The 22,187-nt window shown below is 36.4% G+C and overlaps 2 protein-coding genes across 3 annotated transcripts; both read right to left on the bottom strand.

The window, feature by feature from the left end:
- Nucleotides 1-2,002: 2,002 nt before the first annotated feature.
- On the bottom strand, nt 2,003-3,241 carry LOC137707997 (F-box/kelch-repeat protein At3g06240-like). Its single transcript, XM_068446957.1, has one exon. It carries the CDS (start codon nt 3,212-3,214, stop codon nt 2,036-2,038), a length of 1,179 nt encoding a protein of 392 aa, XP_068303058.1. The 5' UTR covers nt 3,215-3,241; the 3' UTR covers nt 2,003-2,035.
- Nucleotides 3,242-9,002: 5,761 nt separating this feature from the next.
- Nucleotides 9,003-21,520, bottom strand: LOC137708093 (DNA ligase 6). 2 transcript variants are annotated; one of them, XM_068447085.1, is made up of 19 exons: nt 19,129-21,520; nt 18,901-19,018; nt 18,666-18,744; nt 17,916-18,018; nt 17,729-17,825; nt 16,520-16,622; nt 15,925-16,053; nt 15,716-15,763; nt 13,667-13,764; nt 13,501-13,566; nt 12,705-12,864; nt 12,479-12,586; nt 12,189-12,238; nt 11,472-11,506; nt 11,313-11,374; nt 11,045-11,206; nt 10,854-10,942; nt 10,293-10,392; nt 9,003-9,694 (listed from the first exon to the last, which is right to left on the bottom strand). In XM_068447085.1, the coding sequence occupies exons 1-19, from the start codon at nt 21,431-21,433 to the stop codon at nt 9,386-9,388; spliced, it is 4,221 nt and encodes a 1,406-aa protein (XP_068303186.1). In that variant the 5' UTR covers nt 21,434-21,520; the 3' UTR covers nt 9,003-9,385. The 2 variants fall into 2 exon arrangements, with proteins under 2 accessions (XP_068303186.1, XP_068303185.1); XM_068447084.1 differs by having other exon boundaries at nt 9,004-9,694; nt 18,663-18,744.
- Between the last annotated feature and the right edge of the window lie 667 nt (nt 21,521-22,187).

Below are 22,187 nucleotides of genomic sequence, written 5' to 3'. Positions count from 1 at the left end.
TAAGAGAGTGCATTGCAAGAAAGGATGTGCAAGTGGAATACGTGAAGTCTCAAGACCAAGTTGCCGACATATTCACCAAGCCACTCAAACAAGAAGACTTTGTCAGACTAAGAAACTCAATTGGCGTCACAAGACAAGATTAAGGGGGGATGTTGAATTGTAATCTTGTCTTGGCCCAAAGATAATTGATCCGGCCCATACACAAAGAAAGATCCATACACATGCTAGAGAATTCTAGCAAAGTTCAAGTTGGTGGAAGAGTCTAGAAGAATGGTGAGGATTCCACCAACATACAAGATTAGTGTAGATAATTCTAGCTTAGGAAGGTAGTGGAATTATCTAGATATCTCTAGCATGATGTTTTCATGCTTCTCCAAGGTTCCATCCATGCCTATAAAAGGAGAAGGCATCCACACCATTTGGAACAACCAAGAGAGCAAGTAGCAAGAAGTGAGAGTGTCAAGTAAGAAGTAAGAAGAAGCAACAAAGCTTCTAAGAGTGTTTGAGTGTTTCCTTTTGTACTAAGTTTGTGAGTGAATAAAAACCTTGTGTAATACTTTGAGAATTCTTTCTTTCTCTTGCCTATCAATTCCGCTGCATTACATTTTTCTTTGTGAGATAAAACATCTCTAGAATAGTGAAGCATTTTTAAACTCCAACAGGCTTGACCTTGCCAACATCACAGCCCATCCAAATTATCCTCATAAAAGTCAACATCCAGTTATACTGAACCACAACAAGTTGAGATATAGATTTTAGAAGATCATCCTTCATGAAACAAAGACGGAAAATGGTTTTCGAATAAGAAAAATATAAGCATATGATATTTATGAAACTGTGAAACAAAATATTAGATATAGAAACCCTAATTGAAAATGGTTCCCAAAACCTTGTCCAGACCTGTGTCCAGAGTACAGACCCAAACTCAACACAGAAATTGTATCAAGCCTAACATTATAGCGCTAGATAAGGGTTTAAAGTAGTTACAATAACTGGCTGTGAATAAAATAGTCCCAGAAATAGTAAAAATAATTTCAGGCTATGAGAGGATGATGCCACAGTGAACTCCCTTCTTTCACCTAAATATTAGGCAGTTGCACATGGTGGATACTAATTATGTACCTCTGAACTATTTAAGTTTTTATTACCAGTGCCAGGTCATGTAAAAGTAGTCATAACAAACTATAGAATCTTACAAAACAACATTGGATACACTTGCTTTTGCACTTAAGCAGAATGGTATCAAAAGCGGCATTGTGATTTCATACCCCATTTTTATAGTGGAATACAGTCATCTAAAGGATAAAAAAAATAGAACTCCAACACCAGCATCTTGTTAGGTTTTGGCTCGTCAATTAGTGTCCTTTTCTGTTTAGGATTGTTTTAGGAAAAAAAAGACTAAAATTGTCGAATAATACACGTATGTGTGTTTTACATACTATACCCATTATGTGTTTTACGAACTATGGTTTGGGGGTAAAAGGCTATAAATATTCTTTTTTGCCTAAATATTTTTTAACACCCGGATTTTACTTATAAATGTTTGCACTCGTACATACGCTAGAAGGTTTAACTTGATTATGTTCAATGAGTAAAAAGGTTATTAGGTTTTTAAGAAGGGAATTCCGAAGAAAAAAAAAAAGGAAAACATAAAGGAATTGTTAGCATTAATTAACTTAAAAAAAAATAGTTATCGTAATCACTTAGTATTACGGTCTAGTGGCATTTCTCTTCACCTGTAAATGAGAAGTCTTTGGTTCGATTCTCACCAAAGGTGAATTTGAACCACATTATTGTTAGCTCATTATGAGATTAAGCCTAACCCCTCGTTCTTAGTGTAAATAATATCGTTTGTTAAAAAAAAAAAAAAATTATCATACTTTCAAATAGAATAACATTACAAAATGCTGAAAGTCCAAAAACTAAAGGCAGCCCATGATAAGCAAACATGTACAAAGGCCACAAACAAAACTTAGAAGAAGAAAACTCAAGCCTAATATCATGCATACAAATTAAATAGAACTTTGTCCTCAATTCACTTGACTGGAACAATAGTTTCCACATAATCTATCATCCAATTGATAATAGGAGGAATATGAAGATACTTGAGATTTCCGGTACTAGAATTATAAGAGGTGGCTTTTCCATATGAGGAAAGGATAAGAACCTCGTCACATTTCCAAAATGTCGAAGGAGACTCAATGTCTTTAAAGGGTCCAACGGTTAGGAGTTTTGTCCATGAACTCTTCACTTGATCATAGTCGTCCATTATCCATATTTCAAGCAATTTACAATCCTCTTCGTAACGAGAGCAATAAGAAGCAACGGATTCATTATACAGAAAAAGACCATAAAAATTAAAATCGGATTCTCTCCTAAAAGGCAATTCTATTCTATGAAATATCTCATCACCTAAATCAAATGAAAATATGTATTCCCCGTTATCGTTTGCAAACCAATAACAAAATCCCTTCAAATACACTGAACAAGAATAGGGAATGCAATACGGATCAGTATCACTCGATGTATCAATCTTGATCTCTTTCCAAGAGTTAGCAGTCGCGGTGTATACCTCTGCCGTGTAGGGAAGAAGAATACGCTCATGATATGATTCTTTACCTTCTGAATACTCACAATCACAATTTTCTATAATTCGCACAACCTTATATTCTTTAGTTTTGCAATCATAGCCAAATCCCAATCCTTTAAAGAGCGTTTCCAATCCGAATTTTCCCGTGGGAAGGGGTAGAAGAAGGGATGAATCGGGAAGTTGCTTGAATTCTCTTGTTGCAGGATTGCATAGAAGAACATTTTCCCCTACTATTACACAGACAATCCCATTGCAGTAACCGTAAAGCTGTACATTGTCTTGAACTTCCATAGGAAAGGGTATATTTAGGTCCTCGACATCATAATGAAGGTTGGGCTCATCACTTTCAATGGAAAGATTAATCATAGACCAGAAAACATCTCTTTTCCAACTCCTGTCCGCGAAAACATGAACCTGAGATCGGTTGAAAAGGATGCAAGTGAAGGATGAGAATTTGTTGTCCACTGTATTGCTGACGTGTTTGGCCACAAAACTTGGACTATTGATGATAGTGCACCATGATTTGTGTACGCATTTGAATCTCATCAGGGACTTGGGCGGCAGCCTGGACAAGATTTCGACCACCTTATCTTCAGGAGTTTCACTTTCATGCACCTGGGACATTTCAGCAGTTTCATTCCACAAGAATTCTTCACATGTATATACACATAAAAGAACAGCACCAGTTTGAGAGACAAATTAACTAAATCAAAATACAAGTCCCTAAGGCCTGGTAGATCGAGATTCAATTATTAAACATATTAGCAAATAAGATGCCAAAATCCAACAGTAGTAAATAAGCTTGGAGTTCCACAACCACAATATATTTAGCTATCAAAGAAAACAGGGGCCATCCAACCAGTTTCGAGTTTTATGGAGAACTATACGTTTAACTTTTACCATTTTAAACTTTTTTATTAGTACAAAAATAACCATTCAAATTTTATGTTTGCAGTCTAGATTAAATTATTTGAGTCAACGTGTAACATCACATGATTTTAATTAACTAATAAAGGAAAATTCACATATTCACATGAGTTTTAATTTATTACGCCAATTTTAGAAATACTATTACACAACTGCATCCTTGTTACAACTAAGAGTGTTTCTATTTAAACACCACTTCTCAATTATGTTTACCCAATTTCTATATACACCCCCATCAAAAATAAAAAAAATTAAACCTTTACTAAGTTCACCACATTTCTTCCAAAAATGCAATTAAACATCAACACCACATCCACAAACACCCTAAAGCAGCCTCTCATGCACCCCCAATTTTAGAACTTCAGTAGAGCAGTTCCATCGGTGGAAGGCAAAGGCACAAATATTGCCCAAAACTAAAGAAAACATTGCTCAACCGGCCCAAAAATTAAGGGGAATCACTAGGGCCCCACTATACCAGACTTAGTGCCAAGGCGCTAATTTTTTCTTTCAGCTTTAGCGGACAAAAGGCCACGTACAATTAGTCAGCTTTAGCTCAAAGGAGGCCCAAAATAAGGCCTAAGCCCACGGATGGGTTAAAAAAAGGGTGCCGTGCGTCCCAGGCCTAAAACGGGTGGGCTGAGCCGCGGCCCAGAACCACGTTGCAACACCGACCTGACCCTAAGCCGATCCTGCAGCTCGAGGCTTGGACGCTGGAACCGTGAGGCAGCAACCTTTTTTGGTTTGCTACATGTGTGTGAGAACCAGACATGCGCCTGGGTTCCTCACTGAAGGCGTACAGCTTCTGGCCCACATACCAGCAATTTTTTTCGCTGGGCCTATCACACTCTGGCCTGCACCAAACCCTTCTAAAACGGGTGGCTTGCTCTTATAAACGAACATCTTTTTGTCTCTTCCATATTATTCAATATAAACCAACATGTTGGTTCTAAGTAAAGCTCTTCTTTTATCTTTTGTTACAATTAAAAGTTAGAAAAACTAACGAAAAAAGTTTCAATGTTGTGGTCTATTGGGGCCGACGGGGAGAGAGTAGAGAAATATGTGTTTGTAGAAATGCAGGGAAATGTGTGTGTTATCCCTCCTACGTAGTGCCTTTATTTATAGTAGTAAAGGGGAAAGAATCCTTCATCCCCAAGGAATACAAGTTATAATAGGAAAGGATAACTAGAATAAAATCTAATCTAGGATTTACACAATCACACTTTAAATAGGAAGTTTACAACACTCCCCCTTGAGTGTGTTAATACTCAAGGTAGATTCAGCATCATGTAGAAGTTAAGGAAATCGACTCGTTGACACTGATTCTGGGAACATACTATTCTCAATGAGGTAGGAACTTGCATAAGGAAGTAAGTCTCACAAAAAAAACTCTAAGGCTATGGAAAAAACCCGAGTAGGGACAAAATCCATAGTCTAAGGAAAAATACATGAGTAATACAAAGTCAAAAGAAACGTCTACGGGACGTCATTAGGAATATGACCAGCCCAAGGTGGGTGCCTCGTTAAAACCTCGTTAGGTAGCAAAAACACAGTGGGAAAAATGCTCCAAATCGTAGGGAAAAAGAGTAAATTAAGATCAAGCAAGTATACTTCATGATACTCCTCCTGAGTTTGACACAATTCCAGATAGAAATAGTAAAGTTACAACTTAGAAAGTTTACGCATACCAATTCCATGAACAAGCTTCTGAAACGTCGTCTTCGGCAATGATTTGGTGAAGAGGTTGGCCAAATTATCTTGTGAACGTATTTGTGTGGTCATAAGTCTCATCCTCAGCATATACCACGTAGATAAGCTTCCATTCCAAATCTGTATTGGCATAAAAATTATTCAACAAGTAAACAAGGCATCCACTTTTAGTTCACCTAGAACTAGAAAAGCATGTGAAACTAGGTGCTATTTGTGCAATCTCAGAAACTCAGCTCCCCATTCCATTCAAGTTTCATGCAAACAATCATCACCATCAGTGAGGGGATGACTCAAGAAGCTGAAATAGGATATGATGATTTCCAAAAAATATCAAAGGAAGGGTATGGAACTAGAAGACTAAATATTTTAACAAGCATCTGTACATAATTATTTTACTAGTCTGTTGTCCTCAATGAGTGCATATTCCTACGCGGAACAAGTCAATGCTTCAAGTTGGTGCTTCTAGGTGGTTAAATAATTTTCTGTCGATCAAAGCTACAAAATTAGAAAGATTTTAGAGTTACAGCTCTACTATTTGCCTAATTACATGGTGTTACGTTTTCACTCTTTGAAAGATACCTTTCTGGTTTTCTGTTTACAGTTCTATATGCAATACCTACGCTTACATTCAAGTTACTGACATGTTAAACAATATTCCATAGCTGAAGCACCTCATCAATGCATCTATTCTTTGCTAAATTTATTTCTATTCCAAAATCCAAATCCATTCACCTTTAGCTGTATTTAATTTGACTGCAAACAGTCTAAATAGATCCAGTCGCACATACGACACAAAGAACAGGAAGGAAGAAAAAGGGGTTTTTGTGGGGGGGGTGGCGGCGGGCGCGGGCGGGGCGGGTGTTTGAAGTTTTAGAGAGGTCAGGGGTAAAGGCACGACAAAGACATTGAAACTGAAATTACCAGAATAATAATAAATATGTATACAGTGCACCCTTGAAATGCAGAAATGAATTGTTATTAGCAAAGCTGATAAATCAAACATGGTCATTGATAGAAAAGATTACCCTTTAGAACATACGCTTTCTTCAAATGCATACAAAACACAGTTTGACTTCTTTCAGCATCACACCATGTCCACTGCGACGACATTTTCTTATTTCTACTTCTCATTCAATGGCAATCCAATGCTACAAATTCTTCCAACATACTATAATGTTCATTGTTCCAACTACATCGTGAAAAACGAAAAGAAGAGGAAACACTCATCAATCAAGAACGGTTTCACTTCTGGCTCAAAACCCAAACAATAAACTCAATCAATTGGGTGTATATCCCCACTATTTCACAACAATAAGATAATAATCCAATCTATAGTATATGAGCTCTCGCACGCCCATTTCCTTGCAAGCCAAGAAAACCCCTTTTTCGGAAGATAACCTCTATCCATTCAACATTACATCTAACACTTCAATTTCCAATTGTTCTACCAATATCCCAATCAAACACGAAAAAACCCTAGTTCAAACTCAATCATAAAATTAAAACTAAAAGTACAAAAACAAAAAGCAAGAGAGAGAGGGGAAAACAGTACCGTCTTTGAGAGGAGTGTTGCACTCGTAAGAAATTTCGAACTGGAAGGGTGCCAGAAACAGAGCCGGATTGTCGAGCACCGTCACGTTCGTGATGTTAATGGCGCTCATTGCAACGAAACCCAGACGAAGAAGAAGACAACGACGACTGTGACTGTGACTACTACTCTACTCGCGTAGGATTTCTTGTACGGACGGATTGAAACCCTAGGTTTCAGAACCTTCATCGAAATCCCAAGCCGGAATAGCTAACTGCTTTCGGAACACTGCTTTTATTTTTGGAAAATTTTATTTGAATTCATATAACTTGGTTCTACATCTAACTTCCTCTCTTCATCTATATTGTTTTTGCTTAAAGAATTAATCTCTTTTTAAACCCAAATTTATTACCTAAAATACCCTTTCAAATTCATTTCAAAATGTTAAGTTATCTTTACACCCATTCACTTTATAAAATAACATTTGTAATTGATTAAAAAAAAAAAAAAAAAGGCGTTGCCACACTCCCCTCTTCCCACTAGCATTTACATGGCTACTTTTATTTTTCTTTCTACTGATGTACATAAACAACAAATCAAACAATTCATTCCTTTATATTTATCAACAAGTAAGGAAGTTTATAATCTAAGAACATTGGAAAGAAGTTTTTCCTTAGAACTTTCCAATTGCAGAAAGTTTAACAAACTATTCGAGATTGATGAAAAAAATTGAAACCTAAATACTCATCTTCTAAACTTTAAAAAAATTGAAATCAAACGAACAAAATATTCATAAATTGAGTCATACCTTAGTTGGATAATTCAAAACTTCAAAATCATAATCCATCAATAAAAAAAAAGCTTGTTTTACTCTACAAGATGTATTAGGGGTTTAGCCAGAATAAACGTAAGATAAACAAAAATTGATGGTAGGGTTTAATGGGTTTATTGATAAATTTGACTTTTATTATTAATTTCATTTTGTACTTAATAGTAATTATGCAATAAGATGAAATGGACAGGTAACAATTTAAATTTAAGTTGGGTATAGAAAAAAATTACATGAATTCAAATAAAATTTCTCGTTATTTATTTTATTTTATTTTACACGGAGAGGGATATGATTTATCGGTTCGAATTGGGAATTTTGGGATTTGGGGGAAATGGATATTTGTCGTTTTAAACCCAGAAATAGAAAACGAGATAGTGACCGGATGGATACGGGCGATAAGCGGTGTCGATTTGGCGGGAGTTTTTTTGGTGAAGGGTGAGGAAACGGTTATTTACCGGTGTGGGTAACTTGGGGCGGGAAGGGGTTTAAGTCTAAAAAGAAGAATAAAAATGGACTTGTTGCGAAACTAATTGGGTAGTGCTATGAACTATAGAAGATCAACGTTAGGTGAGAAGTAAAAATGAAGATGTGAATAATATTTTTTTAATCAATTATTATGGTTTTTCTTGCTTTATAAGTAATACAAAGCTTATGAGAATTTGATTTTTAAAACTTTAATATGATAACTTGGTAGAACAAACTCGTAATCTAAGAAGAAAAGTGAGTTAATTCAGGATATTGATGTTTCACGTCTTCCAGTTGATCATTAACACATACAAGAGTATGACCAACTTAAATAGGTGCCTCATCAAATCTTCGTTAGGCTAGCAAAAACTAAGTAGGAAAAAGTGCTCCCGATTGTGGGTAAAGAGTGCAGTAACGTTATATAAGTATGCTTTCAGGATACTCCTTTGAATTCAACAAAGCTTCCTATGAGAACTACTAGTGATGCAAATCTGAAAGTTTAAGTAATCCAATTCCTTGAACAAGTTTATGAAAAGTATATTTCTGCAATGACTTCATGAAAAGGTCAACAAGATTGTCTTGAGATTAGATCCACTTGACTTCGATCTTCTAATGCTCTTGTTGCTAATGAGTGAAGAAAAACTTTGATGCAATATGCTTGGTATTGTCGCCTTTGATGTATCATTTTTTTTCTTTAGCAGGTTGACACTTGCAGTGATGTTTTCATGAATCGTTGTTGGACCGCCAATGATGAAAGGAAAACAACATGAGGTTGTAATGTGTTCAATCACCCCTCAACTGAAAGCATTCAAGTGATTCTTCGTGTAGAGCTAGAATCTTAGCGTGATTTGAAAACGTAGGAACCAAGTCTAATTTGGTATATCTTTAGGATATTGTAGTACCTCTAATGATCTAAACAACCCATTTGAGACTGGGTTTGTTTAGAAAAATAACCACATCAGCATAACCAACCAGGCAAACTTCATTATGAAGATCGGGGGTTGGATCCGCTTAACGATGTATAAGGATAAATCAAGCCCTTATTCACTGTACCAATTGACATCAAAGTTCATGCACCGAATATAAAAAGATTGTAAACCCTTGGAGAACTAACTTTGTAGAATATGCAGACGCAGATGCATTTTAATTTAAAGCTGAAGTGGAGATCCCTATGAATCTTTACAAGGTAACAAAGATAAGAAGCAAAGGGGATGACTGTTTAAGCCCCAACCCTTTCAAGCTATACATTCAAAAGATATTTCGTACTATGCTATTTGTACAAACATTACAAAACTTTGGACTGAAAGCAGTTCACGCACCAAATTAAAGAAAATTCTCAATTTTCAGGTGCCACGTCCATCTTCCTTGTCTGAGAACGAAACATTGCAGCTATATCTTCAGCTGTGCTACATTCATCTGGTTTTCTATCTGCCACAGTGCGAATGTACCTTGGGAATCTGATCGAAATGCCACGTGATGGATGCACTAAACCTACAGCAGCCTGGTGAACAGGAGACACTGTAAAGTCTGCACCTCTTATTTCCCACACAAGTTCTGGGGAAAACCACATATCAGGCATCTCAGAGGTTTTATAATAAGGTGGTTTTCTGGACAAGATCTTGTCTCCCGAAAAGAAACCTTTCATCTGCAGTTAAAAACAGAAATCAAACCTATAATAAGCAGATTCATGAGATGAGATCACACAATGCATTGACTCTTAATAAGAGAATCCACGTGCAACACAGCGAGAAACCAATTGGAAGTATAATTTCCTGAAGGTTTTCTCCGCGCAGAAATGACAAATACACTAATAATTTGTCCAGTAAAAATAGAGTTTTCAAACTCGAGGATCCTCAACATGAACCTGATTTCTGCCATGAAGCCCTAAACTATGCCTTATTCACCATTGCAAAGAGGAAATTGCTTTCCACCACATATCAAATAGCTTACAACCCAAAGCTATACCGCACTAACTTTTAACAGGATAAATTTTAGAGAGGACACATTAAAATCTTAGGTCTCTTATATTTTAAGAAATATGAACCCTTCATTGTACTCCGCAATTGGAACTTGGTTTCAACAGGAAGTTGGAAACTTTTATCCAGCAGGATAACATTTCTAATATTGGAAACCACTTTACAGCCACAGGTCATCTTCGATCAGTCACAATATCATCAGTAACATAACAAAAAATAGCATGTACCTTCTTAAGAAAATACTTTGCATATCAGCAATACACATACCTCAGTGTAAAATGAGTCTGAAAACCCAGACATGACACGGCAGACGCTTTGGAAATCTTCAGTCTCAGGGTTATAACATGCCATAAGAAATGGACTGTACCTGTAACATAAACAACATGGTATGAGGAATGGACCTTACCCGCACAACTGATACATACTTCAACCCTTTCTCTTTTATGGAATGAGTAAGATTCAATATACTACTAAAAACCACAACAGAAACAGAAAAGACCGAATAGAAAGAAAAAACACAAGTTATCGACAAAGACTAAACTAATTAAAGGGTAGTGCTATCCACACCCATTTTTACTTTTGATACACCCCTCTCAATTTTGGCCGTCGGATAAAATGAATTGAAGAAGATCAATGCCCAAAAATTAACAAGGGTGTGTGGGAGGTAAAATTGGGTGTGTGAATAGCACTTTCCTATTTAAAACTCTATTTGTAAATTCAATGACTTGGAAAACATGTAAAGCAACTTTAACGTTTGTGCATCCGTGTATGTAGTAGGTAATCACACACAGCATAAAAGGTAAGCGGCAATGAAAAATAAATAATTACCAGCCTGCCTTTCTCCCGTTTCCATGCCAAGCTCCAATTGGGACTAAATCAAGAGAGTCGTTCAATCCCTCCATGTAGTCCCGCTTGACCTACAAAGGAAAGAAAGACTTAATAACAGGCCAGGTCAGATGTTTTTCCTATGATGTTTATTATATCAAATCATTTAATAAGAAACTTGAACAGAATTAAACCTTTAGCCACGTGTCTGTACGCTTTGATGGAGAATATCCAGCGTCAACATCTAAAGATTTAACCATAATCCCTTCGCATGAGGATTGGAATGAATTTTCAAGAAAGCAGCTGATCTTTGCTAACGTGGCTTCACTGGTTAAACAAGCATCATCTGCTTCAATCTACAAGCAGACAGATTTTACAAATCAGCAATTAAGGAAAGATCCATTATGCAAAAAGATAAAGCTAAAGCGCCAATTACAAGAAAAGTAAACCATAAGCACTTACTGTAATTTCCTTGGCATATTCAAAATAACCCAGCTTCTCAACATAAAACATATCTTTCAAATCTGCAGATTATTGAGCACCAAAGTTTACAACATAATTTCAGGGTATCAAGATACTCTTAGACAGAAATATACTACAAACTAAAGTCTGGAGACATACATTTTCGCCTTTGCCGCAGAGGAAAGCCCAGCAACCTGTGATAAAGTTTGATTAGCTAACTTTAATGATAAGCAACCATATTACAAAAAAATAAAAACAGACATAAATAAAAGCAAAGACAACAATATTATCGTGTAAAAATTTAGCGTGTCAACCCTGGGTCAACACAAAAACCATATACAGGTATTTAAATGTTCGTATCTCCTCTGAGTTTATACTGTTGAATGACACAAATTCTAATAAGGAGCAGTTAACCCAATGCAGAAGCAATGGAAGTGTTAGACAAATGTCCAAGCCCTTCCAACCTTGCTCTTTTTGCGTAGTTATAAATATGATTTTATGCCAATTTATCTGTAACTATATGCTTTTACGAAGTTACCACACAAGGACGTTTATATGGTGGTATAATATGCCCAAGATACTTCCAAGATTAAGATCATTTGACGCCCTTTTGGTAGAGCCTCTGACTAAAATAGGAATATAATCTGCTTTGAATAAAAATAGAAATATAAATGCCAATAGTCTTAAGCTGGTTAAGACTAAATTTCTACAGATTAGATGATCAATTCATTAAACCAATGTAGAGCAGGGTTCCAATCCTATTGCTCCATAAAAGTTTACTAAATCAGTAATAAATTTGGGGTCTGAAAGCCTGTGTCTAAAACAGAAGGAAAAACCAGATCAAGAAACACTACATAAGGAGTTATAGATATTTACTGCTTTCCATTGGCAAACATGATATCAAAGACAAATACGCAGATGTCGACCTGCACATGAAAGAAAATGTTTGAAAACAAATTCAATATTTCATAACAAAAATGAAATCTACCCATACATTACACAATTTTTTTATATGAATTTTATCTATCACCACGTGAACCTGTATAAATAGTCTATCAACATTTTTTATTAGATTTGATTTATTATGTAAGGAAGGCTTTAGAATGAACATCTTATGTTTCCCAATTAAGAAGCACATTGGATAGCATCCCGATACGTCATACAACCTTTATGCTATCCAATGTAATTGATGTATCTCTGCCCCCTCTCCCACGTGACGACAATTCTTGAAAAGACATTAGCTTGTGACCATTATTCCTATCAACTGCAACGACCTGAAACCAGAAAATCTCAGAGAACTTAGTTATCCCCCTCCCAAAAGAAAGAATTTAACAACTCCAGAAGAGCGTCTGTCTGTGCTTGTCCATGAGTACAACACTAAGGAACTTTTACCTCCGCATCTAGTATAAAAGTTTCTGCATCGGGCTTACAAGATGCATTAACTATGTTAATCAGATCTGGAAATCTTGATGTTGACTCGTCCCCATTTCGTGAAAAAACACGCAGAGACCCATCAACCAATTTGTGAATTTGGGCGCGCTGACCATCATATCTGAAATTATGGCCATAAGCATTAAGCATAGTAGTGGTTTCAAATCTATGCGTACTCTCGTAAATTCACATGAGGCACAGTTTGATGAATGCAATGAACCACTTCAGCAGGTATCACAGAGTTACTTTAAAAATTAAAAGGAACAGTTGGAGCTTCTATAGCCAGAAAAAGGAGAGAAGGGTAAGGAGGGAAGGGGAGGGGAACAAGAGAAAGACAGATGACCACCCATCTAATTCCTTTTGGGAATAAAGTATACCACAATGCAACCAATATTTAAAAAAATGACCACAGAAATTCTCAGAAGAAAATTCTTGAAGTAAAACCTTGAAAATTTCTCAACCCTGAAATCTTTTCATCTAAATAAGAGTTGTCGGAACAGAAGTCTCCAACAATTTTGGATCCACATCTTTTGAACCTCTTATTAGCAAATATGTTCCCAAACACATAGCTTTCAGTACAAGACCAATGAAATTCAAAATATCTAATCAAGAGTTTGAACATAAATAGTTTCAAAGGTCTATATAGACTATATTACATGTGTTCATAAGCTTAAATTATAAGATGTAGTGAATTTTAATTAGGCAGGAAAAATGACCAAGGCGAAACAATGCATCTACAGGTAAGGGAGGACCTTACTTGTATTCACATGTAAAAGCTTTATTTTCAAAGAGCTTCAGTGCTTGCTGAACACCATTCGTGATCCTACCACAAACAAACATTAAAAACACTGAGTTGGAGCATTAGTTTCTAATCTACTTGCATTCTTTAATACAAAGTAAGAAGCAGTTTCAAAAGCATATACTTTGCAAGCATTGGCTTAATAGGTATTCCCGGAACCATTGCCAAGGTTGACGAAGAAAATCCAACGCCTTTGTCCATGAGGGAAGGAACGACCAAATCCTGCATACAATTAATCACGTGGCACATTCTGACTTCTCAAGATGATAAAACCAGGATGACAAATTTGAAATTTTCCTTCAAAATAGCATTAACATCTAACTTGAATTAGCTAAGAACAATGTATGATGTTTATGTTTACCATCAAAAGTGAGGCATCAGGAGATGAAAACAATCAGCCATATATAAAAGACAAATTCATCATACAAATCCATTGAAGTGATGATAATGCACAAGGAACTGCAATGGTAAACCTTAAATAACTGAGACTGGTCCAAACACAAAAGTTGCACTTCAGGAAACTAAATGACAACCGAAACTCAATACATAATCTCAAGTCATTGACATTTCTGCATAAACTTTAGTTTTATTGTATGCAGAAAAATAAGGGATTATCGGTTAACATATAATGGATTAACACAATTTGGAGAAAGTACATCAATAGAAGGCCAAATTGAGAAAAGCCAAACTACACTACACGAAGGCTTGATCTTGCCAACATCACAGCCCACCCAAATTATCCTCATAAAAGTCAACATCAGTTATACTGAACCACACCAAGTTGAGATATAGATTTTAGAAGACCATGGTTCATGAAACAAAGATGGAAAATGGTTTTCGAATAAGAAAAATATAAGCATATGATATTTATGAACCCGTGAAACAAAATATTAGATATAGAAACTCTAATTGAAAATGGTTCCCAAAACCTTGTCCAGACCTGTGTCCAGAGTACAGACCCAAACTCAACACAGAAATTGTATCAAGCCTAACAGTATAGCGGTAGATAAGGGTTTAAAATAGTTAGTGACTATGGCTGTGGTAAAAATAGTCCCAGAAATAGTAAAAATAATTTCAGGCTATGAGAGGATGATGCCAGAGAGAACTCCCTCTTTCACCATAATAAAGGCAGTTGCACTTGGTGGATACTAATTATGTACCTCTGAACTATTTTAAGTTTTTATTACGAGTGCCAGGTCACGTAAAAGAAGTCATAACAAACTATAGAATCCTACAAAACAACATTGGATACACTTGCTTTTGCACTTAAGCAGAATGGCATCAAAAGCGGCATTGTGATTTCATACCCCATTTTATAGTGGAAAACAAGACATGAATAGAATACAGTCATCTAAAGGATAAAAATAGAACACCAAAACCATACCTACAAAAAATTTACAAAATATATCAACAGCATCAGCATTCCCATCTGAAAATAACAGAAAGTGCACTCTCCTGAAACTCAGATGACAACTAGGCAAAAAGAGAGGCCCAGCAACAAACCCTCTCTCACAAATACCCCACTTTCTTTTCATTTTTTCTTTTTTTTGAAACTAGTGTCTCTGAGTCTTTGACCCGACTAATCACTAGGGAGCAAACCAAGGACCCAACCGCCAGACTAACAACTCACAAATACCCCACTTTCTCATCCCTCAGACCCTCCAAATTCCAATATCTGTCTATATGAATAAAAGCAATAACTGAACATCTTCCCAAAATCAAAACCCCTTTTCCATCCTCACAAAAATATTGTCCTCCCAAAATAATGTCATGTGTAGCTGGAACTAGCAAGAACAGATTTGCCTTCCTGAATAGCCAAAGATTCAGTTCTGTAAGTCAATGTAAAAACAGATGATTCGCACTCTCAGCATCTTTCTTGCACAGAACACACCAATATGGAGAGAGAAACATGTACCTGGAACCACCCAGCACATATATTGCCCTCCCTGAATAGCCTTAACCAAAGGACCATATTAATTTTTCATAAGAATGGTAGGAATTTTTACTCCAGTTGCAATGTTTTAATCTTTCACACCTTCACCAAGAAATTCTCTAGGGAAACCACCTATATACTAGATTGGGGGTGGTGCAGGCCTTCCAATAAAACAAGAATTTAGCTTCTAGGGACACAACAGGCAACTAAAATTTCGGTGAAAAATTCACAAGTACTCACCAAATTGGGCAGAACATTGTACGCTTCGACTACAGCAGCTGAATGACGCTGGAAGTTTAAGAAAGCCAGGGAAAAAAAACATTAATATTAGAATAAACTAGATATTCAAACAATTTATATCTTTGATAATAAAAAAAAATTTGTAACTTTTGTAATAAAAGTAAAAAACATAGTGGAACTATTTAGTTCAAATAGATAAATATTAAAACCTGAAGCTTATCTTTCATATTTTCTACTCTTCCTTCATTATTGAAGTTATACGAGGAGTTAATGACAACAGCTTGAGCCAGAGCAGGTAGAACAGTTTTCATCATTGCTCCAATTCGTAAATTCCTGACCTGTACAAAGAATATACAGAAACTGAGTGGTGATAATCATATAGAGCAGTTTCCACTTGAAATGATTCTCACTGTAACTCTATTCCTATTACACCAGAATTCACTTCCATCCACTCGACAGATGAAGCTTTTGGTTTGTCTATTCAAGCAAGGGCAGAGTTTTTTATTTTTCATGTCATAACGTATAACAAAGAACTTTCATGTTGTCAAAAGAGTTGAACAATTAAAACAGAGGAAGTGGCTGCTCATAAGGACCAGCACCTCCTCCCCCCCCCCCCCCCCCCCAAAAAAAAAACCAAAGAGATGCATAACACAAACCCAGCTGTTTCAATTGGAGACTGGAAGACTTACAAGACTGAAATCATGAGTTTTTTTTGTTAAATACAAGAAAAACATTGGGTCATCTAAATCTAGGCATGTTTAGGTGAAAAACACTGAGAACCAAAAGGCTCGGTAAGAGTGTTACCAAAGTTCTAACAAGAAACTTCATCTCTTTCTCTCTACAAGAGCGCATTAGATTCAAAATGAGGCTTTTCTTTCGAACAGTGCTTCCACTACCTGTTTGTACACTGATGAATAATACATAAGTAAAGTGATGAGGTGCAAGTGATATGAGAAGATAAAATAAATTAACAATTAAAATGAATGATGCACCAGTACAATTTCCATGCTGTAAATAAAACATATAATAGAAAAACGTGAACATATTGGTTATATAAAATGGTAATAAGCAAAATAGTTATGCCAAAAGTACCTAAAAGCCATCTTACATTAACGTGTTACCATTAAACCTCTATGAGACTCCATAAATGCCCCAGTCCTTCAGAACACAACAACACCAACAATGCAATCATCTACCCATCACCACATATTGTTGTTTTGTTAATGCAGGCTATTGAACTTAATTCCATTACGAGCAGACTTATGGCCTTAAGACAACAGTGAGTTCAAGGCCTGCACTTTAAAATCTCAGGAAGGAGGAAAAAGAACACTACGTACAGGGAAGAGAATATTTAATCATAAAATGCAAATTGCAGAGATGTGGCCTCAGTGGCAACAAATCATTAGAGGGTTTTCCAATACAACTCCCTTTGTTTTGCAAATGTTTCTTGGGTAAGTTTTTGTAATTTCTACAAACTTAGTGAAACATGAAAATTTAGATAACTCTGGAGGTACACTGGTTTTCTTATATATAAAATAACATAATTCATTATAAGGAAAAGAATAGAGCAGTTCTGCTGGTACACTGTTAAAAAAAAACTCGAGGAATTCAACTTATTTGGCAAATAAACTTGGAAACCATATCAAGTTTTAAGGGGGCTAAAATACAGTAAAAGTCTCCATTTCGTCTAATTTAAATCTACAAAGCAATTATAAAGTAATTATGTGAAATTTATCTCAATCGTTGAACATCAGTAGCCAGAAAATCCTGTTTCTTTTTCTCCAGTCACAAACAATCCAGAAAAGTTAAGGGGGTCATCAGCCAACTTTTTATAACCCAAACCTCAATTGAATTGACACAATATCACTAATATGAAATATGTGCTAGATTCTGTCAAATCTTCATAAATCAAAAGCATGCACCACACATCAACATTTCTGGTCGTCTAAACATTGTAACTGGACTAAGTTCATATATCGGTCATGAACAAAAACCAATCTGGACTATCCATACCTTATCTTTTGGAGTGCAGAAAATACATCCTTTATTAACAACGGTGAAGGAGGGGCAAGTAACTTTTGTGTCTGCCGGCACGCTTGAGCAACATCACCTTTAAGATATTATACTGTTATTAAAATTTATTAAGAAAAATGCTTAGAAGAGCAAAGAGAGAGGAGTGAGAAAAATGGCCCATTCCTACCTAGATCACCCAGCTCACTGTACATCTCCCTTATTTTGGATCGGCTTGTCCCACATGCTTCTTCCAGTGCTGATGTGACCAAACTTCCACCGATGTTTAGCTCCTGTATAATTCTTATAAATGAGAATTCCTTCCTTTTTTATAGGAGAGGGGCCCTTAGGCAGCATATTTGTGATTTGTCTTTAAAAAATTCCTAGTATTTCTTCTTCCTAACTCTATCTATTGGCCAGCCAAATGGAAAGGAAAATAAAAAGTACATGGGCAGACAACAGTTATCAGGGGAAAAACGCATCAAACAAGCACATTGAGCAGAAAAAGTTGACAATCCACAAGTTAATCACACTTCTTGCACATAAAAATGCTGAACCACAACACTAAAAAGTCCAAATGCAAACAGAAACCACTTAACCAAATCTCGCAGTTAGAAAGTTGGAAACCATTGATTTTCTAGTCTAACTAAAAGTATAACCCAGTCTATATTTGTTATTAAGGCATGCTCAAATACAAAAGACAACAGATCTAACTTTGCATGGGTTTAGGAATACAAAGTGAACATTATAGCCACAGCTAAAACTGATAAAAAATTTAACCCATCAACAAATACATGCTCTAGTATGAAAGTTTTCATTCAACTACTTCATAGTTTTAGCCAAAGCTCTTTAGTGTATAAGAAATAAGTTGCACACGTATGTCTAGGCAAGCAAACAAAAGAATAAATACAAATGATAAAGAATAAATTCAACTAACCACATTTTCATGGTCAGCAGCGATCTTATTTGTGCACAAATACACTGAAGGCAGCACGTCATCAGGAGACAAGGCAAGCAAACTGCATAACAAGAAGCATCACAAGCAATTATGGGCCACTTTTTTCTATTTCTTTTTTTTCTTGCAACAGAATTATATACCACATAACCAAAGTGGACAGTAGATCCTGAATAATAAATAAAAGCCCGAAAACATCACAATGGATCATACACCAAACCTTCTGAACATATTGCAGAGCATGGAAGTAGCTTTTATCTTGCCCTTTTCATCCTCAAGTAAGTCAAAAGTTCTTGCAAGATGTAAATATGGAGCATTCTGTCCATTCCTCCAGCAAGCTACACATGTTATCTCCAAGTTAATCAAGATTCCTATCTAAACAATGATAGCATATAACACAAAAAAGTTCTGCAAATTGAACATCATGTTCTAACTAAGTGGCACTAACCATGTTCTATAGGATTGAATTTTTCTGGTGGTAGAGACACAAAAGTTATATTTACATTCTCTGGTAATGAAACCTGCACAGACGAATCAGTTGTTGGTTCCATTTTCCTTGACTGAGTTTTCTCTTTGTCGGAAGAGCAATTATTTACGTGGCAGTGGAACTGAACTGATTTTTCATTAATCACCAATTCTTCTTCATTTTCACCGGACCTTCCTTCGCGATTAGAGTAATATATATTAAGCGCTTCATTGATATCTCCATTTGCCTCCTCCAGAATGGTGGCAGCATAGCTCTCTAGCGATTCATCACCATCTATTATCTGAAGAAACTGATGTATCTCATCCCTGTATGATTTGGTGTCATCCTTGAGCAAATTTTCATATTTAGGGTTTTGTTCATGCAATGAACCAGCCACCCCAGTTTCTGGAACATTTGGTAAGACTTTACTAAAATAACTTGTTATTGCCAGTTGCTTCGGCCCGCTTGAATCCAATTTCGAATTTAATTTCAATTTTTTGTTTACCTTATTGTTAACTTTCCTCGTCCTTTTTCCAGGAGATATTCCACTTTTAATCATATTCCTTGGCATAAGTGAGATATAATCTTGACTTAAAGGAATGTCAGTACTTCCACATGGACTGCTCTTATCAGAACCTGCTTTTGGAAGTGATGCAGAGTCACAAGTTGAGGTAGTCTGGGACACAGAATCAGCTATTCTAGAAGCATTTACTTGCTCATGAAATTCTGTCTCACGTTCGTAGAAATTAGAAACTGCTTCAACGATGTCCCCTCCCGTGCTACCAATCAAAACTAGCATCTGCTCATGGGTGACCCATGTGGGCAAATAATCACGAAGTTCTTGGATGATTTTTTCTGCTTCCTCTTCATTTAACACCACTTGATTTTGTCGATCAGGTTCTTGTAGAGAAGATGATAATTCCATGCCTAAACTGATAATACTATTTCCTACTATATCCTTATCATATGACAGTGCCTCTTTCTCCTCATCGAGCCCCAAAATGGGGCCCTTGTTGGACTCCTTTTCTACACTGTCAGCTACTTCTTTAGACCCAAGACAAAAGCTCTTCAAGAACTCCTTCTTGTTCGCCATTTCATCAACTAACCCAGCAAAATGCTTTTGCATTTTACTGGCGTGCTTACTATCAAGCTTTTCAACATCCAAGCCCACTGTAGGAACAACACGCTTTGGTTTCAAAAACCTCACATATTCTCTAAGTTCTTCATAGTTTGAATGTTCACTATATGGTACAAGATGGATCTCAAACGAATCCTTTGACCTAACCGAAAACTTATTACGCTTCACTTCATAAGTCCAACCAGTAGGAACAAAACCCACAACCTTAGAGTATCCTCTTTCGGCCATAATCTCCTTCATTTTCACAAAATTAGGCTTAAAATATGGCCAAGTCTCACCCAAGACATTCCACCCAACAACATGTACATCACTTTCACATTCATCCTCTGTAAATACCCCATTCTCTCCATAACCCAAAACACGAAAAACTGCCATTTTACGAGCATCCACATGCACCTTACGATTACACCTATGCGCGATTTCAAGCAAAATCTTCTCTTTTCCAATTACATAAGTAGCTACAAGAAACAAAACATTTTTCATTTCACTTTTACATTCACCACCAACTCGTTCTATCACACTAGCAATATAATCTACAGACTCTTGTTGTGAAGGAAACACGAATTTCGGATTACAATACGTAGTGTCCAAGAAAACAGCATCGGAACCCACAAATTCACACAGAAAAGGGTCTAACTTCATCGAACCCGAAAACCTAAAATCGCCAGTATGAACATACCTCTCAAACTTTCTGTTCATATCCGGAATTTTAAACAAGAACTGAACTGCACCCGGACAGTGATTAGCGTCAATCAGCACAACCTTCACCCCATCGATTACAACGGCTTCGCCCAGCGGCAGAGCCACAACGAAATGAGGAGAGACCTTGAGCACCTCAGTGAGAAGACGGGCGGTGATCGGAGAACAAAAGACGACGCCTTTAGCCCAATTGGGGGAGAGGCCGCCGTAGTGATCGGAGTGGAAATGGGAAAGGAAGTAAGAGACGGAGTGATCACCGGCGTGGCGGAATGCATCGACGGCGAAACGGGTTTTGGGGATGAGTTTGGAGTGAGGGAATGTGGAGGGAATTGGAGGGAAAGAGGGATGGGGAGGGTTGGGTTGGTGGGAGAAGGCGGCGAGGGCGGCGAGGAAGAGGTGGGTGGAATCAAGGGTTGGGGTTCTGGTCACGGAAGAGGAGGAGGAGGCCATGGGAGATTGGACATGGATGTCAAGAGGAAAGCAATGTTTGGAATTTTGAGGTTTTATGGTGGAAGTCGTAAGCAGGTATGTTGAAGGCGGCAAACACCAACTCACAGTTTATTGTGTACCTCAAAAGCTTTTTGGGTATTTTCTGGAAATGATGGTGACATCACTTTCTTTTTCTTTCATTTTTTTTTCCAATTTATTTATATGGCTCAACCGTAATGAAAAAAAAAGTATGTGAATAGTATTACATTTGAAAAAAAAAAAACAACTTAGTAATTACAAAGTTTCAATCAAATTATTCACTTTTAATTTTAATAAAAACTATACTTCTGACGAGTCTCTTATCCAAAATATTTTGATTTTGTTTTCGCCTGTTATATTTCTACTCAGATATTTTGGTTAGTAGACAATATTGATCACTAAATTTATATTAGTTTAGACATTAGTTAGTTCCTTATCAGTTTCCTTTCGAAATTGACATTATTCTTTGTCAAGAACTGTTATCATGTGGCTAATACGAATTTCAATTTGGTATATGGCTATATGGAAATTGAATGTACCAGTGCGTAGACCAAACAATTTATTAGTTAAAAGTTCAAATAGTCAACTTATGCGTTTGATATTAATATTGAAAGACATAACCATAATTTCGCCTAAGTTTGAAGAACTATAAACGAATTTCACTTCAAGAGTTTGGCAAAACAATTTGCACTTATAATTACGTAATTCAATTCCTTATTCTACCAAGGGTTTTTAT

The sequence above is a fragment of the Pyrus communis genome, chromosome 11 (assembly GCF_963583255.1).
Source record: "Pyrus communis chromosome 11, drPyrComm1.1, whole genome shotgun sequence".
In the NCBI taxonomy this organism is placed as follows: Eukaryota; Viridiplantae; Streptophyta; class Magnoliopsida; order Rosales; family Rosaceae; genus Pyrus; species Pyrus communis.
This window is presented reverse-complemented; position numbering and strand designations above follow the sequence as displayed.

Coding starts and splice junctions, on each gene's coding strand:
- LOC137707997 (XM_068446957.1), bottom strand. CDS start 3,214: ATGTCCCAGGTGCATGAAAGTGAAACTCCTGAAGATAAGGTGGTCGAA.
- LOC137708093 (XM_068447084.1), bottom strand. CDS start 21,433: ATGGCCTCCTCCTCCTCTTCCGTGACCAGAACCCCAACCCTTGATTCC. Junction 17,826..17,915: donor CAGTGAGCTGGGTGATCTAG/GTAGGAATGGGC, acceptor AATATCTTAAAG/GTGATGTTGCTCAAGCGTGC. Junction 11,207..11,312: donor AATATGCCAAGGAAATTACA/GTAAGTGCTTAT, acceptor GTCTGCTTGTAG/ATTGAAGCAGATGATGCTTG.